The sequence below is a fragment of the Micromys minutus genome (assembly GCF_963924665.1).
Source record: "Micromys minutus genome assembly, chromosome: 14".
In the NCBI taxonomy this organism is placed as follows: Eukaryota; Metazoa; Chordata; class Mammalia; order Rodentia; family Muridae; genus Micromys; species Micromys minutus.
Genome location: NC_137983.1, coordinates 34,369,935 through 34,393,402, shown reverse-complemented (window position 1 = coordinate 34,393,402; position 23,468 = coordinate 34,369,935). Strand labels below are relative to the sequence as shown.

The 23,468-nt window shown below is 40.2% G+C and overlaps 1 protein-coding gene across 1 annotated transcript; it reads right to left on the bottom strand.

Annotated features, from left to right (window-relative positions):
• Positions 1-2,513: 2,513 nt before the first annotated feature.
• ERI1 (exoribonuclease 1) lies at positions 2,514-22,997 on the bottom strand. Its single transcript, XM_080928328.1, has 7 exons — positions 22,823-22,997; positions 18,704-18,882; positions 16,085-16,295; positions 12,950-13,033; positions 11,231-11,340; positions 9,605-9,719; positions 2,514-4,493 (listed from the first exon to the last, which is right to left on the bottom strand). The coding sequence occupies exons 1-7, from the start codon at positions 22,916-22,918 to the stop codon at positions 4,251-4,253; spliced, it is 1,038 nt and encodes a 345-aa protein (XP_080784454.1). The 5' UTR covers positions 22,919-22,997; the 3' UTR covers positions 2,514-4,250.
• Between the last annotated feature and the right edge of the window lie 471 nt (positions 22,998-23,468).

Genomic DNA, 23,468 nt, shown 5'->3' with positions numbered 1-23,468 from the left:
AACCCTTCAAAACACACACACACACACACACACACACGAATCTTTAAAAATATGTATTTGTACAGAACATAAGCAGACATCTTCCCCCAACAAAACTGCATATGGCCTTTCCCACAGCATTTACCTGGGTGTTTATATAAGATGAAGAATCTAGAGATGACTTCAAGCCTAAGGAAAGGACAGGCTCCACGGCACTATGGCAGCAGGCTGGAGTCATGGCAATTCAGTATCCTCAGGGACGACAGTACCTCATCCCCCGGTCTCAAGCCTTTTAGTCCATCTTAGTACACACATGATACTATCATTCCTCCCAAGAATACTGGAGTCACTTCTTAAACCACCCATTTCTGTTTTCCTCCGAGCTTGTTACTGTCAGTTCAACTGCTCCTCGGTGTACCTACTACTGCACTGTAGCATTCTGATCTAGGGTTCTCATACCATCAGGGCTTTTGGTTCTGTTTTGGTCTTTTTTTTTTTTTTTTTTTTTTTTTTTTAAATCAAGGGAGTTTAATGATGTTTTTAATCAGGAAGAGGTCAATTTCTATAGTGGACTAAGCAGATCGAAGGCAAGATTTCTAGAGTGAATATTTACCTCTGCTGCTGTAGCAGACACAGAACACAAGCAAATTGCAAGTGGGAGCTATTCCACAAAACTTTATTTACAACATAGAGATCTTACCTGATAAAATTCCCATGCTACAATTCCCATCACGGGCATGGTGGGTCACACTTACCTGTAATCCCAGTACTGAAGAATTTGAAACCAGCTTAGACTACACAGACATACCCTGTCAAAAACATACATGCATACACACAGCACTCTTGATTTTAACTTGCCACTTGGCCATCGCATTTGGCTCTGGTGTGAGCATGATGCTGTGTCGGGGCAGAGAGAGTCGAACATGAGCCAGCACTAAGGACAAGTACTTAACGAAACCACTCACCGACCAACACTGGAGTCCATTATACATAGGAAGCATCTCAAGACACTCTGCTGGAATAGAGGAGTCCACAGCCCATCACTAAAGAAGTCAGTCTCCTTACAGCAGCTCAAAGTCTTCCTTGAAACAGGACACACCCCTCACAGACTTCACAAAGGACTGGGACAGCTCACTTGAGGTGGGTGACCTGTCTGGTGCTCCTTCTTTTTATTGACCACTTGTGATCCCTCCTTCCCCAGAATCTTACTACCCACCTTCTCTTCCTCTCCAAATTGTTCTTCACAATACTTGTAATTTCCAGGAAGATGAACTAAATGTCCTTTCACCTTTCAAAAATTACAGTTTAAATAAATGACTCTTGAGCAACAGCATCATTCTGCCATGTTAACCCAGCTGAGAAAACCTATCCCTACAACAGGACAAGCAGGTCTCTAAAGGCTGAAAGAAGGGGAGGGGGCTCCAGGGTTGAGCGCTGACTGCTCTTGCAGAGGCAGGGACTCAGTACCCAGCACTCACATTAGCTGCTCAGCCCACCGGTAACCCCAGTCCCAAGGCATCTGACACCCTCAGGCCTCCACAGAAATCTAAGGGCACATGGTGTATATAAACTCCCCAAGGCACACATACACACAAAAACCAAATGTGGAATAGAAACTTTTCTTCCTTCTTTGGCTTGATCCAATCAAAGGAGGGAGAAGTGGAGAGAAAGAAAATATTTTCAGTCAATGTCAATATTTAAATAACAAATCAGACAAAATATAGCTGAGGACATAGACCAGTTTGTGTGGACTTGAAAATAATACAGGGAAAAAAAAATGCAATGTCCAAGCAAATAGAAAGAAATCAAGGAAGTGACCATGGCTACGGAGAAAACAAAGCTCAAAGTGACTAATAACAAATACTAGTGTCAGTGTAACACATTATAGCAGTGACAAGCAAGTATCTGTATACACAGTGCAGTCATTCTGCAGTATTGTCCTCTCAAGAACTGATTCTATAGCTTACAGACAGGTTATCTCATGACAGAGACTCAAATGTGAGTAAAGATAGCAAAGTACTTAGTAAAGCCGAGAGAGAGAGAGAGAGAGAGAGAGAGAGAGAGAGAGAGAGAGAGAGAGAGAGAGAGAGAAGCATTAGTATTTCCAGCTGTTCTCCAATGGTAGTTCTGCCTATTCAGTACCAACTGTGCAATCAGATAACAAGCAATTATTTTTCTAGAGCTCAAACCTGCCCCTACGTCAGCATGGCTTATGTGGGAAAACGAAGAGTAAGCCTAGCGGGCCTGCTGGCACCTTCCCTCACAATGAGGTGCTATTTTCCATCCTTTTGCTTCAAGACAGCAGCTCACTAGGTAATGAAACCCAAAGCCTGTGTAGCAAATTCTCATGCCACCAAGCACATCTGTCTTCTTCTATGCCGAGCTGGAAAACGTGGTGAATCTGCTTGATTATATCGACCACAGAAATATAATATGATCACAATTACTAAGAAAAGGTTAAAAAAAAAAACAAAACAACAAAACAGGCAATGTCAATGAAATTGGTCCAAGAAAAATGTGACAGGGCTTTAATTCCTAAGTCCACACTTTCAGCCTCTAGGTAGTTTTACATCACTATCTCCAGAGCACATTTTAATTTTAGAAATAGGAATTATTTTCCAATATATATTGGTCACTCACTAAGACATGCCAGGTGCTTTACTAACTATGGCACAAAACATTTCACCTCACAGTACTGAATACAAATGTTTACCATGAGTTGTAAAGTCAATTCAAAGCAGGACAAATACACATTCACAAAGGAGACAGAAGCCAATGAGCAAATCTTCAGAAACTCTCACAGATTTGTAAGTTATAGCTCTCATAATTCACTTGTAATTTCTACTAACACTTTTTGGAGTCAGGATCTCATTATATGGCCCAGGATGGCCTCACATTCACTTATACTGGGAATTGATCTCAGGACCTCTGAAAGAGCAGCCAGCACTCAAGCTCTGAGCCATTCCTTCAGCCCAGTATTTTAAATTTAGTTATTTTCTGCTTATGAATGTTTTGCCTGTTGGATTCTCTGATACTTGGGTTACGGATAGTTGTGAGTTGCCATGTGAGTTCCGGGAATTGATGAGTCTAAAGGAGAAGCAGCAAGTGCTCTTAACCACTGGGCCTCCTCTCCAGTCTCTTGTAACTAGATTTTTAGCTGAATCTTATGACCTATTACAAGGTTTCCAGTTACGAGATGAAACAGGTCCCAGTACTTTGTTACATCTTGCTTACTTGTTTTGGACACATATGTATGTATATGTGGGTGCAATTCCAACAGTGTGCATGTTGAAGATCAGGGGACATCCCTGAGCTGATTCTCTCAGTCTACATGTATGTTCTGGGGATCAAACTCAGGCTGTCAAGGTTGACACCTTTAGAAACAACTACCTGGCTTGAATATAGGAACATATGCAGATATGCAGAAAATGTTCCAAAAGAAACACCTGAATTTGCTTAGTAAGCATTTGCTGAATGGAGCAGAGTGAGTGACCCACGGGACAGCTGCTGTCACCGCCGTCTCAGAGCCTTCCTTTCTTTCCAGCTTGTGCTGGAGCAACTTACTTAAGTGCTATGTATGTAGTGAGGCCCACTATGGTTGTGTCTACAAGAACTTGAAGACTTTTTTTTTCTTGTCATTATTCCCTGAAGGATTATAGTTTATTAAGTATAAGCTATCTAGAGATCATTAAAATATATGGGGGAATATGTGTAGGTTATATATAAACATTATGTCATTTAAGTACAGAACTTAACATCTGTAGAATCTGGTACCCATGCACAGCAGTCCTGGAACAAACTCCTCACCGATAACCCCTTAACTCCACCTACAAACTTACAAAATTAAAAGGACCACGTTTTACTTAAAATTCAATGGGTAAACACTGCCTTTCAATCCTTTCCACACTTTCAAAAAATGTATTTAATTTAGTGGTGGTAATATAGAAATTCATTTTAAATTTCAGCATAAGACATGACATTCAAAGAACGAACCAATAAAACTTCCATCTTAAAAGCAAAGGAACACATTTTGGACATCTTATAAAACTCAGTTCTTAGCAGGAACTGGTTACTGTGTGTTAACAAATAGCGCTCATATCAAAAGTGCTGGTGACAAAGAATCTGGTATGTCCTCCCACAAAATGTCTGCATACACATCCATCTATCTGTAACTGCAGTAAGATCTTAAATGTTTAAGGTGCTTGAAGGTTGTACTAACTCAGATTCATTCACCTGCTACCTTTGTAGCAACTGATCCAGACAAAAAGCAGTTACTTTCTACTATGTGGCATCTGTGGAGCTGGAGCGCCCTCTATTGGTAAGGATGAGGACACACTCATCAGCTGTCCTCCGTGCAGTTTTTCATTGATTCGAAGTTCGCATCCATCCTGAAGCATCCGCACTGCTATTCTAGCAATGTTCTTAGAGTCATCAAGACCACTGTGAGGCCGCCCGTCATAATCCATTCCTAATTTTTCAAGCATTATTGTTAGTTTTGTCTGGCTTCTTGGAACCTAGAAGAAAATTAAGAACCAAGTAAGTAATTAGGAACTCTGAACAGTTCAGTTAAAAAATAAGAAAAGCAATTTATTTAAGGCACAACACAAAAACTTCAAGATAGCAATTAAGAATATGTTCAAGGACCTTATCACAGATATGGATACATGTCTGAACAAAGACAGGAAAACACCAACTTGAACAAAATAATAAAAACAATTCAAGCTATGAAAAAAGAATCTAAAAGAGAAACAGAACCACTAAAAGAAAGTACCAGGTGTGGTGGCACACATCTTTATCTCAGCACTCTGGAAGCAGAGGCAGGCAGATCTATCTGAGTTTGAGGTCAGCCTGGTCCACATAGTGAGTTCCTGTGATCTTAACTAAAAGATCTAGGGGGATTTTTTTTTTTTTTTAAAGCTTAGTAAGTCAAAATAAAAACAAAACGGCAGAGAAACTTTCAGGTCGCAGAGACAGTAGAAAAGAAGATCAAAGAAAATAATAAATTTTAGAAAAAGAAAAATCAAAAACTGTAGACTCAAAAACATCCAGGAAATGTAGGGTGAGAGACTATAAAAAGACAAACCCACAAATAATAGGTACAAAGAATAAAGAAACCTAGGTCAAAAGCACAGAAAATATTTTAAACAAAAATCATACAAGAAAATTTCCTAATTCTAAAGAGATGCCAGCAAGGGTCAAGGGGCATTCAGAACACCAAATACACAGACCAGAAAGGAAACTCCCCACAGCACTTCAATAGTCACAACACATGCCCAGAACGAAACAAAGGATATTAAAAGACCAAGTCACATATAAAGGCAGACCACTAGCTTAACATCTGGCTTCTCAATGGAGACTGAAAGCCAGAGGGCTTGGATTGAGGTACAGCACTGAAAGACCACAGGCATCAGCACAGACCACAATTACACATTACAATCTCCTGTGATTATGATCAGAGGAGAAACACATTCCATGGACACCAGTACTTATGTGCGTGCTCTTGGGTTAGAGAGCAGGATTTGAGCTTCCAGTTCTGAGGTACTGACCAACAGGAAATGAATTAGAAATGGGTGGCATTGAGGTGTGCACACAATGTGGAAAAGAGAGACATTTCCATGCAGTGGAACAGGGAGCCAAGCTAAGACTGAATCAATTTTCAATAGCAGAAGACAAGTCAGGCTGCTGGATTCTCTTACAAGAACAAAGGCATCACCCAGAGAAGAGGAATACTATCTCTGCTCTTCCTGCTCTTCATCAGAGAAGCCTTACAGCAGACGGGAACTAACAAAGAGACACAATTACAGAGTCTGCAGATGGAGACCTCAGAGCATTTGGTCCTAAATGGCGTGTCTCCACCCCTGTCTGACCAAGGAGTTCAGGGATCTACAAAGAAGAGATGAAGAGTCAGAAGTGATAGATGATTCCAAGGAAACAGTGTCTCAGACACAAGGACTGAGACACAAATGCACTCAAAAGCTGTAGCAGCACGCACAGGGCTGATAAAAGGGACAAGCGAGATGGGGTCCCAGTGGTGAGGATAGGTTCCCTCCCCAACCTAAAAACTATCTGTAATTGAGACCCACAGGCAACAGAAAAATTTAAAATTTCTCCAATGGCATTTCACTGAGTATATAAACAGCACCTCAGGAGTAATTGGCCAACACAAAAAAGTTCAATGGTATTTTTGTACCTTTTGTCTTATTTTGCTTTGGGGTATTTTTTGAGTCTTGCTGGTCACTTGCTTATATACTTTGGTTTCCATTTTTGTGAGCTTGTGTGTGTGTGTGTGTGCATGTGTGTGTGTATGTGCACATATTTTAAAGAGCAAGAACATAGAGCTGGTTGGGAAAAGTCAGGAAGGAGTCGAGAAAAGGGAAATTGTGACCAGAATATATTTGTAAATTTTTTTTAAATTAAAAAAATGGAAATTCTGACTTAAAAATGATAAAATTAGACTTTATTTATAGTACTCCACTTTTCAGAGTTGGGGGACTGAAATGAAGACTTCTGGTTTTCTTGGAAAGTCAGTGATGTCAAAGGTGCTTTGCTGAGGCACACAGGATGTTTTGCTAAAATAGACATGTAAAAGAATGTTTTGCTGAGGCAGATACAGGTGAAAGGTGAAAGATATCAGACATGTGAAAGGACATGTTATATTTAGCAAGCATGTGTGTGTGTGTGTGTGTGTGTGTGTGTGTATGACACCACAGACAGTGGAAGCTAGAACACTGCTCCGCCTTGCTAGTCTTCACTGACATGTATGTATAGGTTCATCTTACACTGCATTGCTCAGCTTTACTTGTGGTAACTTTATAGAGAAAAACTCTTCGAAGAATGTCTTGTGAGGTTCCTTCAGCTTCTTGCCACTTCCGAGGCCTCAGGCCAGTTAGTGAGCCTTGTGGTTTCTTCTAAATTGAACTGCCCTTGCTAGTTCGTGCGTGGTGTCTGCTGAGTGTGCTGGACTGCATTGGGCTGCTGCTTTGTGTTGGTGTTTGCTAGTAGACTAGACCGAGAACAACAAAGACTGGAATCACCCCAAAGAACTCCTTCAAAATATTTCTTAAGGTCCACATCCCCCATAGCCCAACAACCCTTCTTTCCCACTACCTCTGGAGGATGATAGGCTAGAGGGGAGGCTAAACTCTCATTAAAGTAGGGTGGGTGTGAAAAATCTATGCCTATAGGGGATCCTACTTCAACACTTAATGAACTGTTTCATACTTAAATCTATACATCTGGGTATATGAGTATGTTTAAATATGGGGAAATTCTAGCTGTCTGCTCTCTTTTCTAGAAAATACCAATTTATACAATTTTCCCAAACCAACTAATTGTACAGAAGAAATAAAACACAGTACATCAATTAGAGGAGGTATCTCATACTTCATTGCAAAAACCCCAGCATTTTAATGGAGATAGAGGCCCATAAAAGGCACATTTATATAATTATTAAAGTCAGCCTACATTTGAGCGTGGTATACTATGCAAGAGAAGAAAATGGGATGTTTTCACCCTAATTGTATACAGGATTGTGCCTGTATTTTTATTCTTCTTATTCCAGTCTACTTTTAGAAATATCAAACCCTATTTTAGTTTGAGCCAGCTGATTAGCAGGTTTATAATGTCAGCTTGTTAGTCTGTAACTTTATAAAGCGGAAACAAGGAGATTAATACATTTTAACCGGCCATTTCTGACATACACTCTTGAGAAAAGCTGGGCTAAGGAACAGAGCAGGAGTTGAAACAGCCACAGGTGATGAGTTGCTGTCAGTTTTCTTACTGTGATGGACTGCGTGCATTTCTAAGGCTGGAGCTGAGTCGTGCCTCAGATTTTTCCTTTCAGATAGGTTTTGAATTTTCTGTAACATTTTTTAAAAGTGGGGATTTTTTTTATTCCCAAACTGTGTGACAAGAAAAATCCATATAAAGAGAAAAATTGTAAAATATAATCAAAGGACTAACAAGGCATAACCGAACTGTGTTAAACTAATAGCAAAAGGCTGGGACCTAATTTAAAAGAACAAAGGCTAGACAGACAGCAGCACACTCACACCAGATTAGCAAACACCTAAAGATGGCAGCAAGGAGCTGGATCTACTATGAAGGATACGGATCTTACTGCTAAGGACGCAGCACAGTGGAAAAACCTTTGGAAACTAGCAATGCCAATGAGGCACATACCGTGTGACCATCGGCCCCACTACACCCCAAGGAAGTGAGCACCAGAAGGCATAAGACCTTTTACTCAGCACTGTTCAGAAAACAAAAAACAACAAAACAAAACAAAAACTAAGCTAAAAACAACTTTCCCTGCTCTGTCAATGTAACTTTCAATAAAGTTTTTAAAGAAAGACAAAGTACCTTAAAAAAAAAACAAACAAACTACATTAGGACACACTTTATCAAGATGTTGTAAAGGAGAAAGATGGTAACAAAGAATCAGAGACATGACAGAAAGCAAAGCAAACACCCAAGGGATATTTAGAAGACTGAAGGACAAACAAGTCAAAATTACAAGACTAATGGCTCCAAGACAGTAATCCTGAAAGCCAGCCACAGACTGTCTTGAGTACCAAGAAGTGTCACAGTTTGACTGGTGAGTAACAGATTTCCAACCAGCCAGTGAACAAGCCTACAACCTCAGCACTCTGCAGGAGCTACATGCTGCCCCTGCTTCCATTACACAAACAGCAGGAGGAGGGTTCCTGAGGAGTCTCCAGAGTCACAGGCCACAAGCATTGAGCAATGACTTAGTTATAAACATGCAGGGGGGAAGGGCGATTAGAGACAGGAGACTCGATAGAGAAGAACCAGCCTTCACTGTAGGAATTCAGCAGTATGTCACAGGAAAATTCAAATACAGCATAAGTATAAGAATGCAAATGAAAAAATGCAAAAGTAAATATATGAAGAGACCACCTGCTTAAAGGTAAGAGAATTTGTGTGAGAGTATTCAGTTCTGATGAGAACCGTGACTAGAAATGTATATTGCTCCATGCCTTTAAATATTAGATTAAAATTTATACTACTTATAAATGTTAATGTTGATCAAAATAAAGTGAAATTAAAAAGCAGTGGAGACAGCTTAGGTATATAGTGCTTGCCCAGGAGACATAAGGCTCTAGGTTCGAGTTCTAGAACCACACAAAAGCAAAAGGAAAATAAAACCCAATAACATTTGTCCCAGAAGCTCCACTTATGAATCTGTCTGTTAAAGGTGATGCATTAAATGAGAATAAAAGGCAGAGAAAGGAGCTATAGTTCTAATCTGAACACAACTGAGATTGGATAGCTTTGCTTTTTTCCTGTGAAAAAATACCTTTAAAAAAAAAGACATGGGATGGCTGGATGGCTCAGCTGTTAAGAGCTGCTCTGGTTGCTCTTGCAGCACCCAGGTTGGGTTCCCAGGACCCGTATGGTCACGTCAAGCTCCAGTGGACCTGACATCACCTTCTCCATGGGCATCAGGTATGCGTATTGTCCATATACATACATGCAAGCAAAACACTTGTACACGTAAATTTAAAAACCTAAAAAAATTTAGTGCTCATATAAAAAGCACAGCTGAATATTTATGTAAAATTGAGGAAACATGGGTGAGAACATAATAAAAAAGAATTTTTACCTTATAAAAGTTTCCGTATGACTTTCGAATATTGATCCACTTTTTAGCAAAAGAGGGGTATTTGAGTCTGCTTAGTTGGCACTGGATGTTTAAGAACTTGCTCATATCCCAGGAACTTATAAAAAGAGAAAAATACATAAAGTAAATGCTATACTATTACTACAAAGAATATTTTAAGCTGTTCTATTTATGTTTTACTTACATTAACTCTCTTATACTAATACAAAATACCAAACTTAGAAAAGTAACCTTGATTCCTAGAAAATGGGATTAAGGGAGAAACTGCAGTATTTTCTTTCCAAACTATTCTTACTAAGCCCATCTTGATAGCTTCCGTACTTCTGATTCTTGGCCAAACTTCCGGCACACAGACCATTCAAAACTGGTACGTTGTAAGACCTTGTCTCCAAACAAAGGCCAACCAGGTAAGGACTGATTGTATCTTGTGGAGCTGAATTCATTCAAATGGCCTTCCTTGGGCAAAGTCCAAACAGCAGGATATTTTACAATCCTCAACTAAGTTACGGTATACCCTAGGATCCTACTGCTTCTGAGCACTTTTAACAACCTGAACTGATCATCACTAACCAAACTGACAGCCTGAGCTGCCTACATCATTTCTGGAAGCATCAATTACTGTTTTTGGTACTATCTAATAAAAACAAAAACAAAACACCGTACCAATTTTGAATAATCTATCCTAGAATTTAAGACTTTAAAAGCAATGATAATGTGGTAAGTTCCATGTGCACGTCCTGTCCTATATGAAGACCTGTAAACCTGCGTGGGCAGTACCCTAACATGGGAGCACTCCACCATGGCATAACATAAACTAGAACAAAAGCTGTTTACGGCTTTTTCCTTTACCTTTAATGGTTCTGCGATACAGTGACCTTGGTACACTGTCTACAAAGTCTATAATCCTTCTTTATCCTTCAGATTTTCCTATGTAGATATCCATTTTTCCCCCTTTTCTTTTCTGTCCCCCCACCCCAGAGAGGAGACACAGTAGAATTCTGAGATAGTGTCTCAAAATACAGCCCAGTCTTGCCTCAAATTCACAATGTGGGCTGACCCCAAATCCCTGATCATCCTGCCTCCAACTCCCAAGTGGGGGAATACAGATGAGCATCCCCAACACCCAGTACAACAATGACTGTAAGATGTGGAAGGCGCACAGGCTGTGGTGCCTGGGTAAAACGGAAGGAGAGGGTGATGAGGAAGAGAATCTCCCTGAAGGAAGAACACGAATTGGGCAGAGAAGGCAAAGCCTTAGTGAGTGGGCAGCCTGAAGAATGGTGGGTGAGGCAGATGTGAGGAATGTGTGGTACCAAGCTGCAGGACTCAGAGAACAAGCAAACGTCAGGATGGACAGAGACAAGCTGTTCCATGTGGGAATGCATCACCCTGGGGTTCTAGTGATAGACTTGATGTGTTGGTGGCTTTCCCTCCTTTCTTCCATCCTGAGAATTCAACTTTAACTAGGCAAAGAATATGAGAAGAGAGAACACTTTCTGTAGAAGGACTCTTGGGAACTTTAGTACACAGCATTCCACGGACACTGTAGAAGTTAAGTGAACTAAGCCTTTTTTGTTAACAGGGATTTGGAAGTGTTTTCCTACTTACCCATCTGTTAATATGCAGTATTTGTACTTAGTTCCCAACTCCTTTGCCTTCATCCACTCAATTACTTTTTTCAGGACCTGAGGGAAAGCATCGGCCCTGTCCACCTGATTCTGAAGATACAAAAGGACAAAGAGGATGGTGTAGTTACTGCTTGTAGCCTACAACACATAAACTGGAGGGAAGCAAACAGTATGTGAACTGTTAAACTTCCTGTGATTTCCATGACCTACTTACTGCCTAAATGTTCACCTGAGACAGGTAGGAAGAAATTATTTTATACCTAAGAATTAAGGACTGCTTTCAACGGAGTGTACAATTCTCCCAAAGTTAAGATTTAAGATTGTTCTGGTTTTGTCAATTTCACACAGGTGACCAAACCCCCATGCAGGTGGCTAGAGATGTTCTGAATAAGAAAGCCTGCTGAGCCTGAGCCAGAGAACAATCTAGTTGAGTGGGGCAGTAAGCAAACCCCTCCCGTGTCTGCTTCCATCAGTGATGGACTGTGATCTGAAGGTAGAAGCTTTCCTCCCAAGTTGCTTTTGGTATTTATTACAGCTATAAGGAACAAACTAGAACAAAGATCAACCCTGGTGGCTCTCTTTGTGAACGAATTCTTTAGAAAATGGGCAAACTTTCTATCTAACCTACAGTCCCTGAGAATTCTCCATCTCAGTCTTACCTTCTACACTACATTACCACAGTATGTGTGGCACAGTATGGGGCTGGACTTTCTAAACCACCAATTTGACACATTGCAGGTCTCTTATACTTGCTTTCAGGATCACAGAACCCTTTATGATTTGCTTGCCTCTGCCCAGCTCAAACATATTCTTAAGAGCCCACAGATTTGAGCCAACCTGAACTATGATACTAATAAAATACTGCCATTTTTCCTAACCAAACTGTGACCACTGGTTTATTCTGTCCGATCCCTTTACTCACAGACAACAGAAGCAGAAACTAAAGAGACCTGACATATACATACAGTGGGAGACAGTGAACAAGCTAATGAAGGAACCAAATAAATGAACACGGCCTACACATTAAAACTTAAACAAAAGGGTATGTCAAGACTGGAACAGACCGGTTCTAAGGCCTATCTGTCAGTGCAGCACAGTGACGCTTATCTTACTAATGCTCCGTTTACAACTGAAATCTTAGCTGCATCATCACAACTTTGAGGGGTGCGTAAGTGTAGAGCTGACTCTTTGGCTTTAACCAGTGCCTCCCATGCTGGTCTCAAATATCTGTGCTCAAGAGAACCTCTAGCCTTGGAACTGCGCCCCCTATTCCCTTCTAAGGTTTTTTGTTATAAAATTATCTTTATCATTATTATATTACTGTAACATAATTTACTGTTTTTTAAAAAATTCTTTTAAAAATTTATGTGTATGGGTATTTTGCCTTCATATGTACTATGTGCATGTTTAAAGCCTATAGAAGGGCCCGGGATCCTGGGTCTGGATTGTGAGTGAACACATGGGTGCTAGGAATCAAACCCACAAATCCTCTGTAAGAAGAGCCAGAGTTCTTAACCACTGAACCATCTCTTTTTGCTGTTGTTATTTTAATTACAGTAAGAATTACAAAATAAGGAAAATGACACATTAAATTGCTTATAACAGTATTTTTAAAACTATCCACAAAGGAAACCACTGACTTAAAAACTTCAAATTCAAAATAAGCACTAAAACCAAGAGAAATGGAAACAGTCATCACCTGAGTAATCCCAGTGAGGCCGATGCAGAACTCTGAAAGCTGAGCATTAACCTCTGGTCTCACGTACTGCTGAAACGTATCCTCCTGCAGGGGAGGACATAGGGAAAGTGTCGCATGTGACTACAGTACATGACATGCACTCTCAACAAATCCAGCCAGGATGGATTGCATCTATTCCAGATGGATCATTTCAGAGTTCCTAAGGAGATGCCCTTGGATCCCTCAACAAAAAGCCCTCTGATATTTAAATGTAAAGACACAGCTTATTTGGGGTTTAAAGACATCAAGTTAGCAGGTGCCTGAAAGCCCAACTTCAGACCACAATTGAGGTAAATATTTTCTTTACCTGTAAAATGCTGGCCGTCTGGTTTGTCTATTGGAAGACCATTAGGCTTGTTGACACAGCTGGTACTTTATGATAATGGTAGTAAAAATACCCTCTCTGGAAGAAATGAGGCCTCCCTCAATTGTAGGAAATCAGCTCTTTGTTCATTCCATAAAAGCACTCAATGAAACTAAACACCAAAGTCAAACACCTTGCCGTGTGACTATAGCAACTTATAAGAACACCAACTGTGTAGCATTTCTCAAGTTTCCAAGTTGCTTTCCAAGTTATATGCTCCCAGCTCTGAGAACTTTATTAGGTTGAGGAAGTTTCTTTTGTATTCCTGGTGGACACTGCTTCCTCAAATTATTGGGTTAGTTTCTGAAAATTAAGACCAATTTTAAAACCTGAAAAGGTGGCAACTGTTAATGTAAACTATATACAAATAAAAAGAATACTTTTTTTTTGTAGGCAAAGTTTTTAAATGATTTAGTTTTCTTCTGTGTGTGTGTGTACACGTACGTATGTACATACATATATACATAAGTGCAAATGCCTATGGAAGCCAGAAGAGGGCATCGGATCTCCTGCATCTCTTGGGGCTGTAATCACAGTAAGTGCTGTTGATAAGCATCCTGAAAACCAAACAGCAGCAAGCACTCTAACTGCTGAGCCATCTCTCCAGCCCCACAAAAGTTTAAACATTAAGAATGGCAAAGTATGGGCTGGAGAGATGGCTCAGTGGTTAGGAGCACTGACTGCTCTTCCAAAGGTCCTGAGTTCAATTCCCAGCAACCACATGTTGGCGCACAACCATCTGTACTGGAATCTGATGCCCTCTTCTAGTGTTTCTGAAGACAGTGACAGTGTACTCATATATAATAAATAAATTTAAAATTTATTTACAATTTAAAAAAAAAAGACTTGGCCAAGATACACGAGTAAAAAAAATGGCAAAGTACATACTTTTTAAGAACAAACTGGTTTTTAAATTAGGTGTGGGGAGGTATATTTTCATTTTTTTTCTCCATTTTATCTGCATGTATATCACTCAAAAGAGGGTGTTGTGGTCTCTGAAACTGGTTACAGACAGTTGACAGCCACCATGTGGGTGCTAGGAATAGAATTGGACCTTCTGAAAGAATAATCAGTGCTCTTAACCACTGAGCCATCTCACCAGGAATAAGAACACATTCTTATGACACACTGATCTTACTATACAACAATCTGTTAGGCAGATGTTTAATGAGAACTGTAAATAAAAATGCATTTACCAGGTTAAATTTTTTTTTTTTTACTAAGAATTTTAGTTAGGTGGATGTCATAAATGTACAAAGTATAAAAGTTCTTGTGAGGTTTCAATATATTGTTTATAATTTAATTATTATTTGGGAGTTTGTTTTGTTTGAGGCAAAAGTCTCACACTATGTAGCCTTGGCTGGCTTACAGTTCACTATGCAGACCAGGTTAGTTTTACTTGACTCTGGCCCCAGTGCTGGGATTAAGGGAGCATGCTATCACACACCACTTATAATTTATGAATTTTTCAAACATCTTAAACCTATCTGTGTATCTCTCTGTATGTGTATAAGTGTACACACACACACACACACACTCATATAATATAAATGTGTGATTACCAAGGCACAGATGTAAAGGTCAGAGGACATGTTGGGAGCAGTCACTTCCCTTCTATCATGCTCATTCCAGTCCCCAGGCTAAGCACACTACCCCATGAGTCATCTTGCCAGTCCCATGGTTTATAACTTTTAAGTAAAAACCTTTCAAAGATGTAATTCCCTTTGGCATTGCAATCAAGTAATACTAAATACACTGTAACAAACAAAGGCAGAGAGAGAGTGGGGGACCACTTTCAATAAGCATGTTACAGAGATATATTTATTTATGGACCAGATACTAATCATTTAAAAAAAACAAAGAGTGAACCAAGGAGGATCTCAGACAATGGCTCTACAGGGGTGTTTATAAGTTACGAGATAATCAGGTGTGGTTTAATTAAAGGCGAACTCTAACGAACTGAAGGGTTTCTGGGGGGATGGTGTGTATATTTGGATAACCAGCTGGAAAATGGTTTTTGAGAACTTTTGAGAAATCAGAAGCAAGTTAGTATGGCTGGAATGAACTGAATAATAACAATAATAATAATAATAATAATAATAATAATAATAATAATAATAATAATAAATACATGAACTATGTTTTTTGTTTGTCTGTTTGTTTTTTAAATTTAAAGTTAAGTCAGAAGTCATGGCAAGGTTTTGAAAGGGTTCCTTGGGCCACTGTGTTGAAGCTGGCTGGTAACAAGGATAGAAAACCAGAATAACTAGATGAAGAATTACACAGAAGCTCACAGCCTACCTAGCCTGGAATGCAGGCTTAAATGTTTCCCCTATGACCTCAGAATTATCTCTACAAACGGTCCCCCACCCTCACTGTACATCAAAATCATCTAAGGAGCTTTAAGATGCCAAGAACCGTTTACAGAACCAGATTCTTAGCACTATACACCAGGGTACTTTCCAGTTCCTCTGTCACCTCCCTGGAGACTGGTATCTACTTATGCATTCTAAATAACAGAGAAAGCACAATTTTAGCTCATGGACAAGAAAAAAAAAATCCTAGAACTGCTTCACTGTGCTTTTTCCATTAATCATGCTGATGTGGAGCTCACAGAAACATGCAAAAATCTCCTTTTGTAATTTTATTTCCAGCTAAGAGCTCCCAGCTCACTAATGAACAACAGAACAGTTGCTACTAAAACTGAGATGAAAATGCAACAATTCACTTACGATTTCTAAGCTGTGTGTATTCAACAGAACAACAGGAAACTCAATAATTTCATGTAGGAACTCAGCTGGGTTTCCCTCTTCACAAGTAGCCTCGAAGTCAATAATACAAATGTAGTCATAGTAAGTGTCCACAGCGTTGCTTTCTTTCAGCATCAACTTCTGCTTCTTGTAATAGTTTTTCAGTCTCTTCTTTAGAACATCCTTAACTCCTCTAAAAACATAAGATTAAGTAAACGTTACAGTCACGAATCACAACTACTAGTTGCAGGCACTAGCTTGCAGTTGCAGCCACAGAATAACAAACCATGCTAGTTAAAACAAATGTAAAGAAAACCTCAAAGCTAGATTAGCAAAGATTAATATGACAAAAATTTCCTTCACAAAACAATCTTCATTGTACCTAATATTTCAAGCCATAATCTTGAACCTGCACACAACACTGCCCTGTATGTTAAGGCAGACATATGAAAACTGAAGCTAACAGGACAAACTGTAATGCTGAGTGAGAAAATTCAGGTAAATTGAACATGTTGTGTGCACTCTTTCTTCTGTTGTTCGTGGGTTAGACAACTAGGAAAGCATTGTGGACCTCAAGTTGACTGTCTTTTAGCTACTTCAAAAGTAACTGAGGATATACCACCCTACAGCGTGTGCTTTGAGAGATCACTAAGATACTCAGTAAGAGTCTAAGTAAACCTAGGCTGCTCAATTTCTTGGTCACATCAACTAGTGACTTAAAACTTGCATGTTTTAAGCCTGTTACTTTCTTTCTAAACGACCAGTAAAGCACTGAACAAGAATCCTATCTATGTATTACTGAAAATGATAATCAAATAATGCTTGTTTAAAACAAATTATTTTAATGTTTTTTTTTTTTTTTTTTTTTTTTTTCTTTTTGTGAGACAGGGTCTCACTATGCGGCTCTGGCTGTCCTGGAATGATGTAGACCACGCTGGCTTGGAACTCAGAGATTCACCTGCTTCTGAAGCCTCCTGCCCAGTGTTTTAAGTGTTTTCTTCATACATTATCAACCTAGGAGAGTCCCTCAACCCTTTTCTCTGTAAGATTCTGATGTGATTATGTTACTTTATGATTACTTTCTGTTCATTTCTTGATCTTATTTATCTGCTGTTTCTCTGGAGAAATGGCAGTGCAAACCCGATGGTGATACAAACACTGAACTAGCTGCACAGGGTAAAAGCCTCTCCTCTAACATCTGCCTTGCTCCTCTGTATCCAAACACCATGTTTACCAGCTCTACCCCTGAACACTACTGTGAACCGGGTGTCCTCAATCTACTGTAGCTTCTCTTAGTTCCGTGGAGTACAGCAGAGGCGCTGACGAAGCCTGCAGCACACTTCACCTCACTGTAAGAACTGAGCAGTGCACCTGGAAGTGCTGGTGCACACCTTTGATCCCAGCACTTGGGAGGCAGAGGCAGGAGGATCTGATTTCTGTGAGTTCAAGACAAGCCTGGTCTGCAGAGTGTGTTCCAGTACAGCCAGGATTAGTCAGAGAAACCCTGCCTCAAAAAAAGCTAAACCAACAAAACCAACCAACCCAAAACACCAAACAAACAAAACCAAAAAGTGATTCAATTTCTTGTATAAGTCATCTTCAGTGGCTTCCTTCAGGCACAAGGTAAAAGCAGACTTCAGCATAGGGTTCCTTCACTTTGCCTCAACTTATCGTTTCAGTATCCCTGTCAAGCATCTCTTCTCCCCACAGCATGCTGCTACACCATCAGCTATAATTATCCAGCACTATGTAACCTGAATCTGTGGCATGCTTTCTAATTCCTTAAAGTTATATTACACAATACAGACAAGAACATACAATACAGACAAGAACACATGATCATGCAATACAGACAAGAACACATGATCATACAATACAGACAAGAACACATGATCATACAATACAGACAAGAACACATGACCATACAATACAGACAAGAACACATGATCACACAATACAGACAAGAACACATGATCACACAATACAGACAAGAACACATGATCACACAATACAGACAAGAACATATGACAGAAAACATACAAATAGCATAGAAATTACAAGGTCTTCTTGTTTTGCTTTTAATTTCTTTTTGCCTGAAATATGCTCCTTCCTTTTCCTATTTGGCATAATTCAAGTGTCACATTTCTGAATTCCTGGGTCACAGTGTTTGCACCCTCAGCTGTACTTGGCCAGAACGCCAACACTCATATAACAGGGCATTCAGGAGGCAGAGGAGAACTGTGCTCAAGGGCCACTCAGAGGACACTAACACCAAAGGTAAAAAGTAAAGAAACAGACTTGCTACAAACATGACTACACAGTTATACACTGACACTACATTTCTAAAACAGTCACAAACTTTCACTCAAACAGATCTTTTGCTTTCTAAAGAAGAGCAACAGACTTGCAAGCCAAGACTCATGCTAAAAATATAAATCACAGCTGAGATTTGAATTATCTCATGGTAGGAAATTTCCACTTTTATTATTTTTTAGTGGTTTTTAAAATGAGCAGGTACTACTTCTATAACTGGAAAGTGATTCTGGTTAACAACTAGAGTATATTAACTGCTGTAAGAGGTTAGAAGTCAGTTTTAATTACCTTGTTTCAAGTTTAAATTCTGAAAGTTTAGCTCTGAGTTCCTCCTTACTCATCCTGTTGATACAACCATTTGTCATTGCAATCTCTTTGTAAATTGGGTCACTGAAGTCACCGCCATTGGAGGTAATGAACTTAGATCCATCTGTCTCTTTGCCATCAAGTCTGCATCGCTGCTTTTTCTATGAAATGAGGGAAAGAGGTGAGTTATAATCTGTGCAGATATAATTTTAAAGATGCAATCTCCTCACGCTACATGTACAGTGAAAGGCTCCCCTTGGCGACAGTGGAGGAGGGCAGGAAGATGAAAAGATGCTTCCAGTATAATTGGCCTCGCTCTATTCTGAGTCATGAGATTCCTCAGAGGCAATGAAGCTAAGTGAAAAGAGGACAGACACTAGAGTCAGAGCCCTGTCAGTTGGGGCCTCAGCTGTCTATTTACTAGCAGCATGGCCTTGGGCAGTTATTAGCCTCTGATCTGCAGGTTCCTCACTGCACAAATGGTAGGTGGTATTCAGTAATGGTAAACAGTATGAGACTGTATATACTAATAAACAGCCACTTTTACATATGATCACCAGACTATAAACAAGTCCTTTCACAAACAGTATCCCAAACTCAGAAATAGGCTGTTTAAGTGACTTTTACATCATTATGCATACATGAATCAGTGACTTTCCAAGAATGCTTTAACCTGGTTTTATTTCACAAAGTTAACAAAACCTGCCCCAAATGAAAAGAAAGCAGATGTTGGGCTGGAGAGATGCTCAGAGGTTAAGAGCACTGACTGTTTTTCCATAGGTCTTAAGTTTAAATCCCAGAAACCACATGGTGGCTCACAACCATCTGTAACAGGGATCCGATGCCCTCTTCTGGTGTCTGAAGACAGCTGCAGTGTATTCATTTAACATAGTGGCAATAAATTTAAACACATAAAGGCAACCCATATATTTAAAACAAAACAAAACAAAACAAAAACAACAAAAAAAATGAGAAAGCAGATGTCAGTCCAGAACTAAAACTTCCTATCACTTAAAACAAATACATTCTGTTTTAAAGTTCACAATTTAAGTCATGCATTATATCATTTATTCAAATCTACAGTGTTCCTTTTCTAGCAAGTGACTCTATTCTATATTCCTCATGGGCAGACCTAAACCACAAATACAATAATTTCTAAAGAATTTTTAAAGTTAATTAAATGTCTATATGCAATGTTACAAATATAAGTGATGTTTTCAGAACTGTCAAAAAGTTTGTTTACGGACTGAAGAGATGGCTCAGTGGTTAAGAACACTGTTGCTCTCCCAGAGGTCTTGAGTTCAATTCCCAGCAATCACATGATGTCTCACAAGGATCTATCCCATGTCCTCTTCTGGCATGCAGATAGAACACTGATTTTAAAAGAAAGTATGTACACTAAAAGCTTGAAAACATTTATTTATTATTATCATATATGTGTATTTACTTGGTCATAATTTACTACATTGTCCCTAAGTAAACTTTACTAATTATGGAATAAAGAGGAATACCCATAGAAAGGCTGCAGTCTCTGGCTTAAGACTGATGTCAAAGGATCAAGAATTACCTCCCACTCTTAGCTTTCAAACTTACTAGTAGTGAACTACTAGGCGCTGTGACAGAATTCTCACTGCTACCCTCTTTGAGAAAGAGGCCAATAATTTCACTGCATGAATCCTTCCTGGGCGGGAATAAGCTTGCCAAAAATACATGTTACAAAAGCAAAGCCCTTACTTTGTAAATCAGAATGTGCTTAGACAAATGTTTTTAAGATTACACTGCACTTTGACCAAATAACTAGCTTCAGACATATTTAAGTTTCTCCATAGACATCCGGATAATTTATATTTAAAGTTACAATGAATTTTAAGTTCCGTTGTTTTTCAGGTTACAAAACTGTAAACATTAAGAGTTTAACCAAAATCAATGTCTTACTTAGTTAACTTACACAAAGTCTCTTAGAATAAATCCATTCTGATACACTTGAAGAATCCTTACCTAAAATCTATAGCTTCAAAAATTTACCACACTAACACACCTGTTCTAGATATATAAATGGTCATTTCTATAAAGATTTACTTCTGATGCCAAGGTCCAACTTCAGTCTTGATTCTGTGTAAACTGTTACCTCCCAAATTTCAGGTATACACTACAAGTTTTCAAAACAAAAAGAGGTTTAAATAATCCAGCAAAGGAACAGAAGGGAATATTCACAACCCCACAGGCATGACTATCTGCAAATGCACTCTACTAAATTAACACCCAAGATTAGCATGAGCATTCACTCATCTCTAGGCTCATCTCTCACATGTCACATACAGGACTGGCCAGATAAGAACTGTGGAGGTGGTTCACAACATGGAAAGAAATACTCATTTTCACAGAACCCTGACATTCTGTAATCTGCATGTACCCAATTAAATATATATATGGTTTCTATTATTACAAATCAGACATCCTTTACATTATGGGAAAGCATCATCAACTTCACTAATTTCCTATACTGTAGAGAAGGGCCTTAGAGTGTGGAACTTAAGGAGGGTTTGCACACTTTCCTGAACAAAAATATGAGCATCTCAAAATATAGCTGTTCTTTTTCTATTGTGAAGTGGCTCTATCTTCATCTTTGAAACAGTTTAAAAAACGAACAGTTTAAAAAAACTACTGTTTCAAAGTGTCAAAGTTTTATAAAGTTACTAGGAAGTAACTAACCACTTCTCAACAAAACCTGTTTCCACAATCTTGTTGCAAAAAACTATGTACTACCTAATTACAAAATAATAATAATAATAATAATAAATAAAAATAAAAAAAAAGAAAGCTTTTGCATCTGCACACTGAAACAAAAATGTCCAAATGCTGCTTTCCTTCTAGTGGTTTATATCAACCACCGAAATTGGAGTTGGTGGAAATTTACTAGCTAAATCTCAAAAGCAACAAAAGTTAACAAGCAAAACAGTTGCTAAAAATCAATGGGAACACAGATCCAGGCCATCAAAGAATTCTATCTCAAAGTTTCAGGACTCTAAAAGACAATAAAGTATATTCGACTTCTCTTATAAAAAGCTTTGCAAATTAAAATTAGAACCGACTTAGATGATGTTGTTGACAACATATATTAGAATGAAAGGGGCAAATGGAAGCTTCTTTCAGCCTTCCAAAATACCAACAAAGGGAATAAGATAAATCTGGAAAGATCCAGAGAAGCATGCTCAGTACAAGGGGAACACAAGATCCTTAAGTTAAAAAACACTCTACTATAAAAGAACACAAGGAAGCCAGAGTGGACGGCAAAGATGAAATGAGCAAAGGCGGCAGAGAGGGAAACTGAATAAGGCACGGAATGAGCAGACACACGAAGACTGTTAAAAAATAACTCTAGAGGCCCGAGAGATATCTTAGCCATAAAGAACAATTTCTGCTCTTCCCCAGGACCACCTCCTTTAGTCTTCAGAGGCACCTGCACATCTGTGGCATCCATTTACATAATACACACATTTCTAAAAATATATTTTAAAGGCTAATCTGGGTGTAACGAAGGTGTAAATGGAAAGAACAAAGGCACTAGGAAGCCTCTTCGGAATACCCACCGTTTGACATTTTGGTTTTGAGCTTAGCCTTTCACGGCCAAGCCATCGCTCTACCCTGCGAATACCCTGGATTTTAGTGCTCAACTCCTATTACAATTAAAAAAAAAAAAAAGCGACGGATTTTAGCATCTCAACCCGCAGCACTAGCCAACACTAATTCATCAAGATGAAAGCTGGTCATAGCAGGATTCTGGGCAAGACATCAGGGGACAGGGGGTGGGGAGGGGGAACGACCAGGGGAGGGTCCTCTCGGAAACAGACGCCAACTCGGGGTGCAGATGGCAGTGGGCCGTCCGGGGCTGGGAAGACGCAGGCTGCCGGAGCACCCCAAATTGCTTGAAGGGTGGGCGCTGATGAGAACTTAGCCAATCAGCGCCACGGCGCCCGCCGAATGTTTACGCGGAATTCTCACTCGGAACTTCCCGCCCGCCCTCCTCCCTCAGCTGAGGGTGCTCGCCCCGACTGACGGAGCAGGGGAGCGAGCGAGGCCGGCCCGCGCGAGCACCCTCACCTCCACGCTCAGCGACCGGGACTCCTCACACTCTGGCCGCGGCGTCTTCTGCTGCGCCGCGTCGCCGCCACGCTCCCGGCCCCGCTCGTCCTCCATGCCGCCTCTCGCCCCGAGAGATGGCCGCTGACGCTCGCTGTCACGCCGCCGAGCCCCGCGAAGCCGCCTTTCTCCCTTGAAAAACTACCGCGCTCCCGTTCCCGCGGCGGCCGCCACACAAACTCCGCCGGACGCCTCCTACTTCCGGGAGCGTGTGGCGTCGTCACGCCGCGCAGGCGCAGTGAGCGCCCCCCGCCCCCCGCGCGCGCGGTGACGGAGGCGGGAGAGAGCCCCGGAGAGGAGAGCTTCGGGGAAGTGGGAGTGGATAGTCCGCAGGTTCAAAGGTGGTAGTATTAACGGTGCTGCGCCCATTGCCTAGGATGCGCGTTTGAAGCTGCCCTAATTACTGCTTGCTGCAGATTCTAAGGTCTCTCCCCCAGTAATTCAGAAATCGATTTTCTTTCCGTGGCAGAAGCTGCTTTGACAACGGCCAAGTGGTCTGTGCTCTTCTGCGGATGCGTTCCTAGACACCACCGCAGGTCGCAGGTTTTCTTTCGGCCAGTTACACGCTTAAATCTCACTTTCTGCTGCTGATTAGCATTTGGTGACG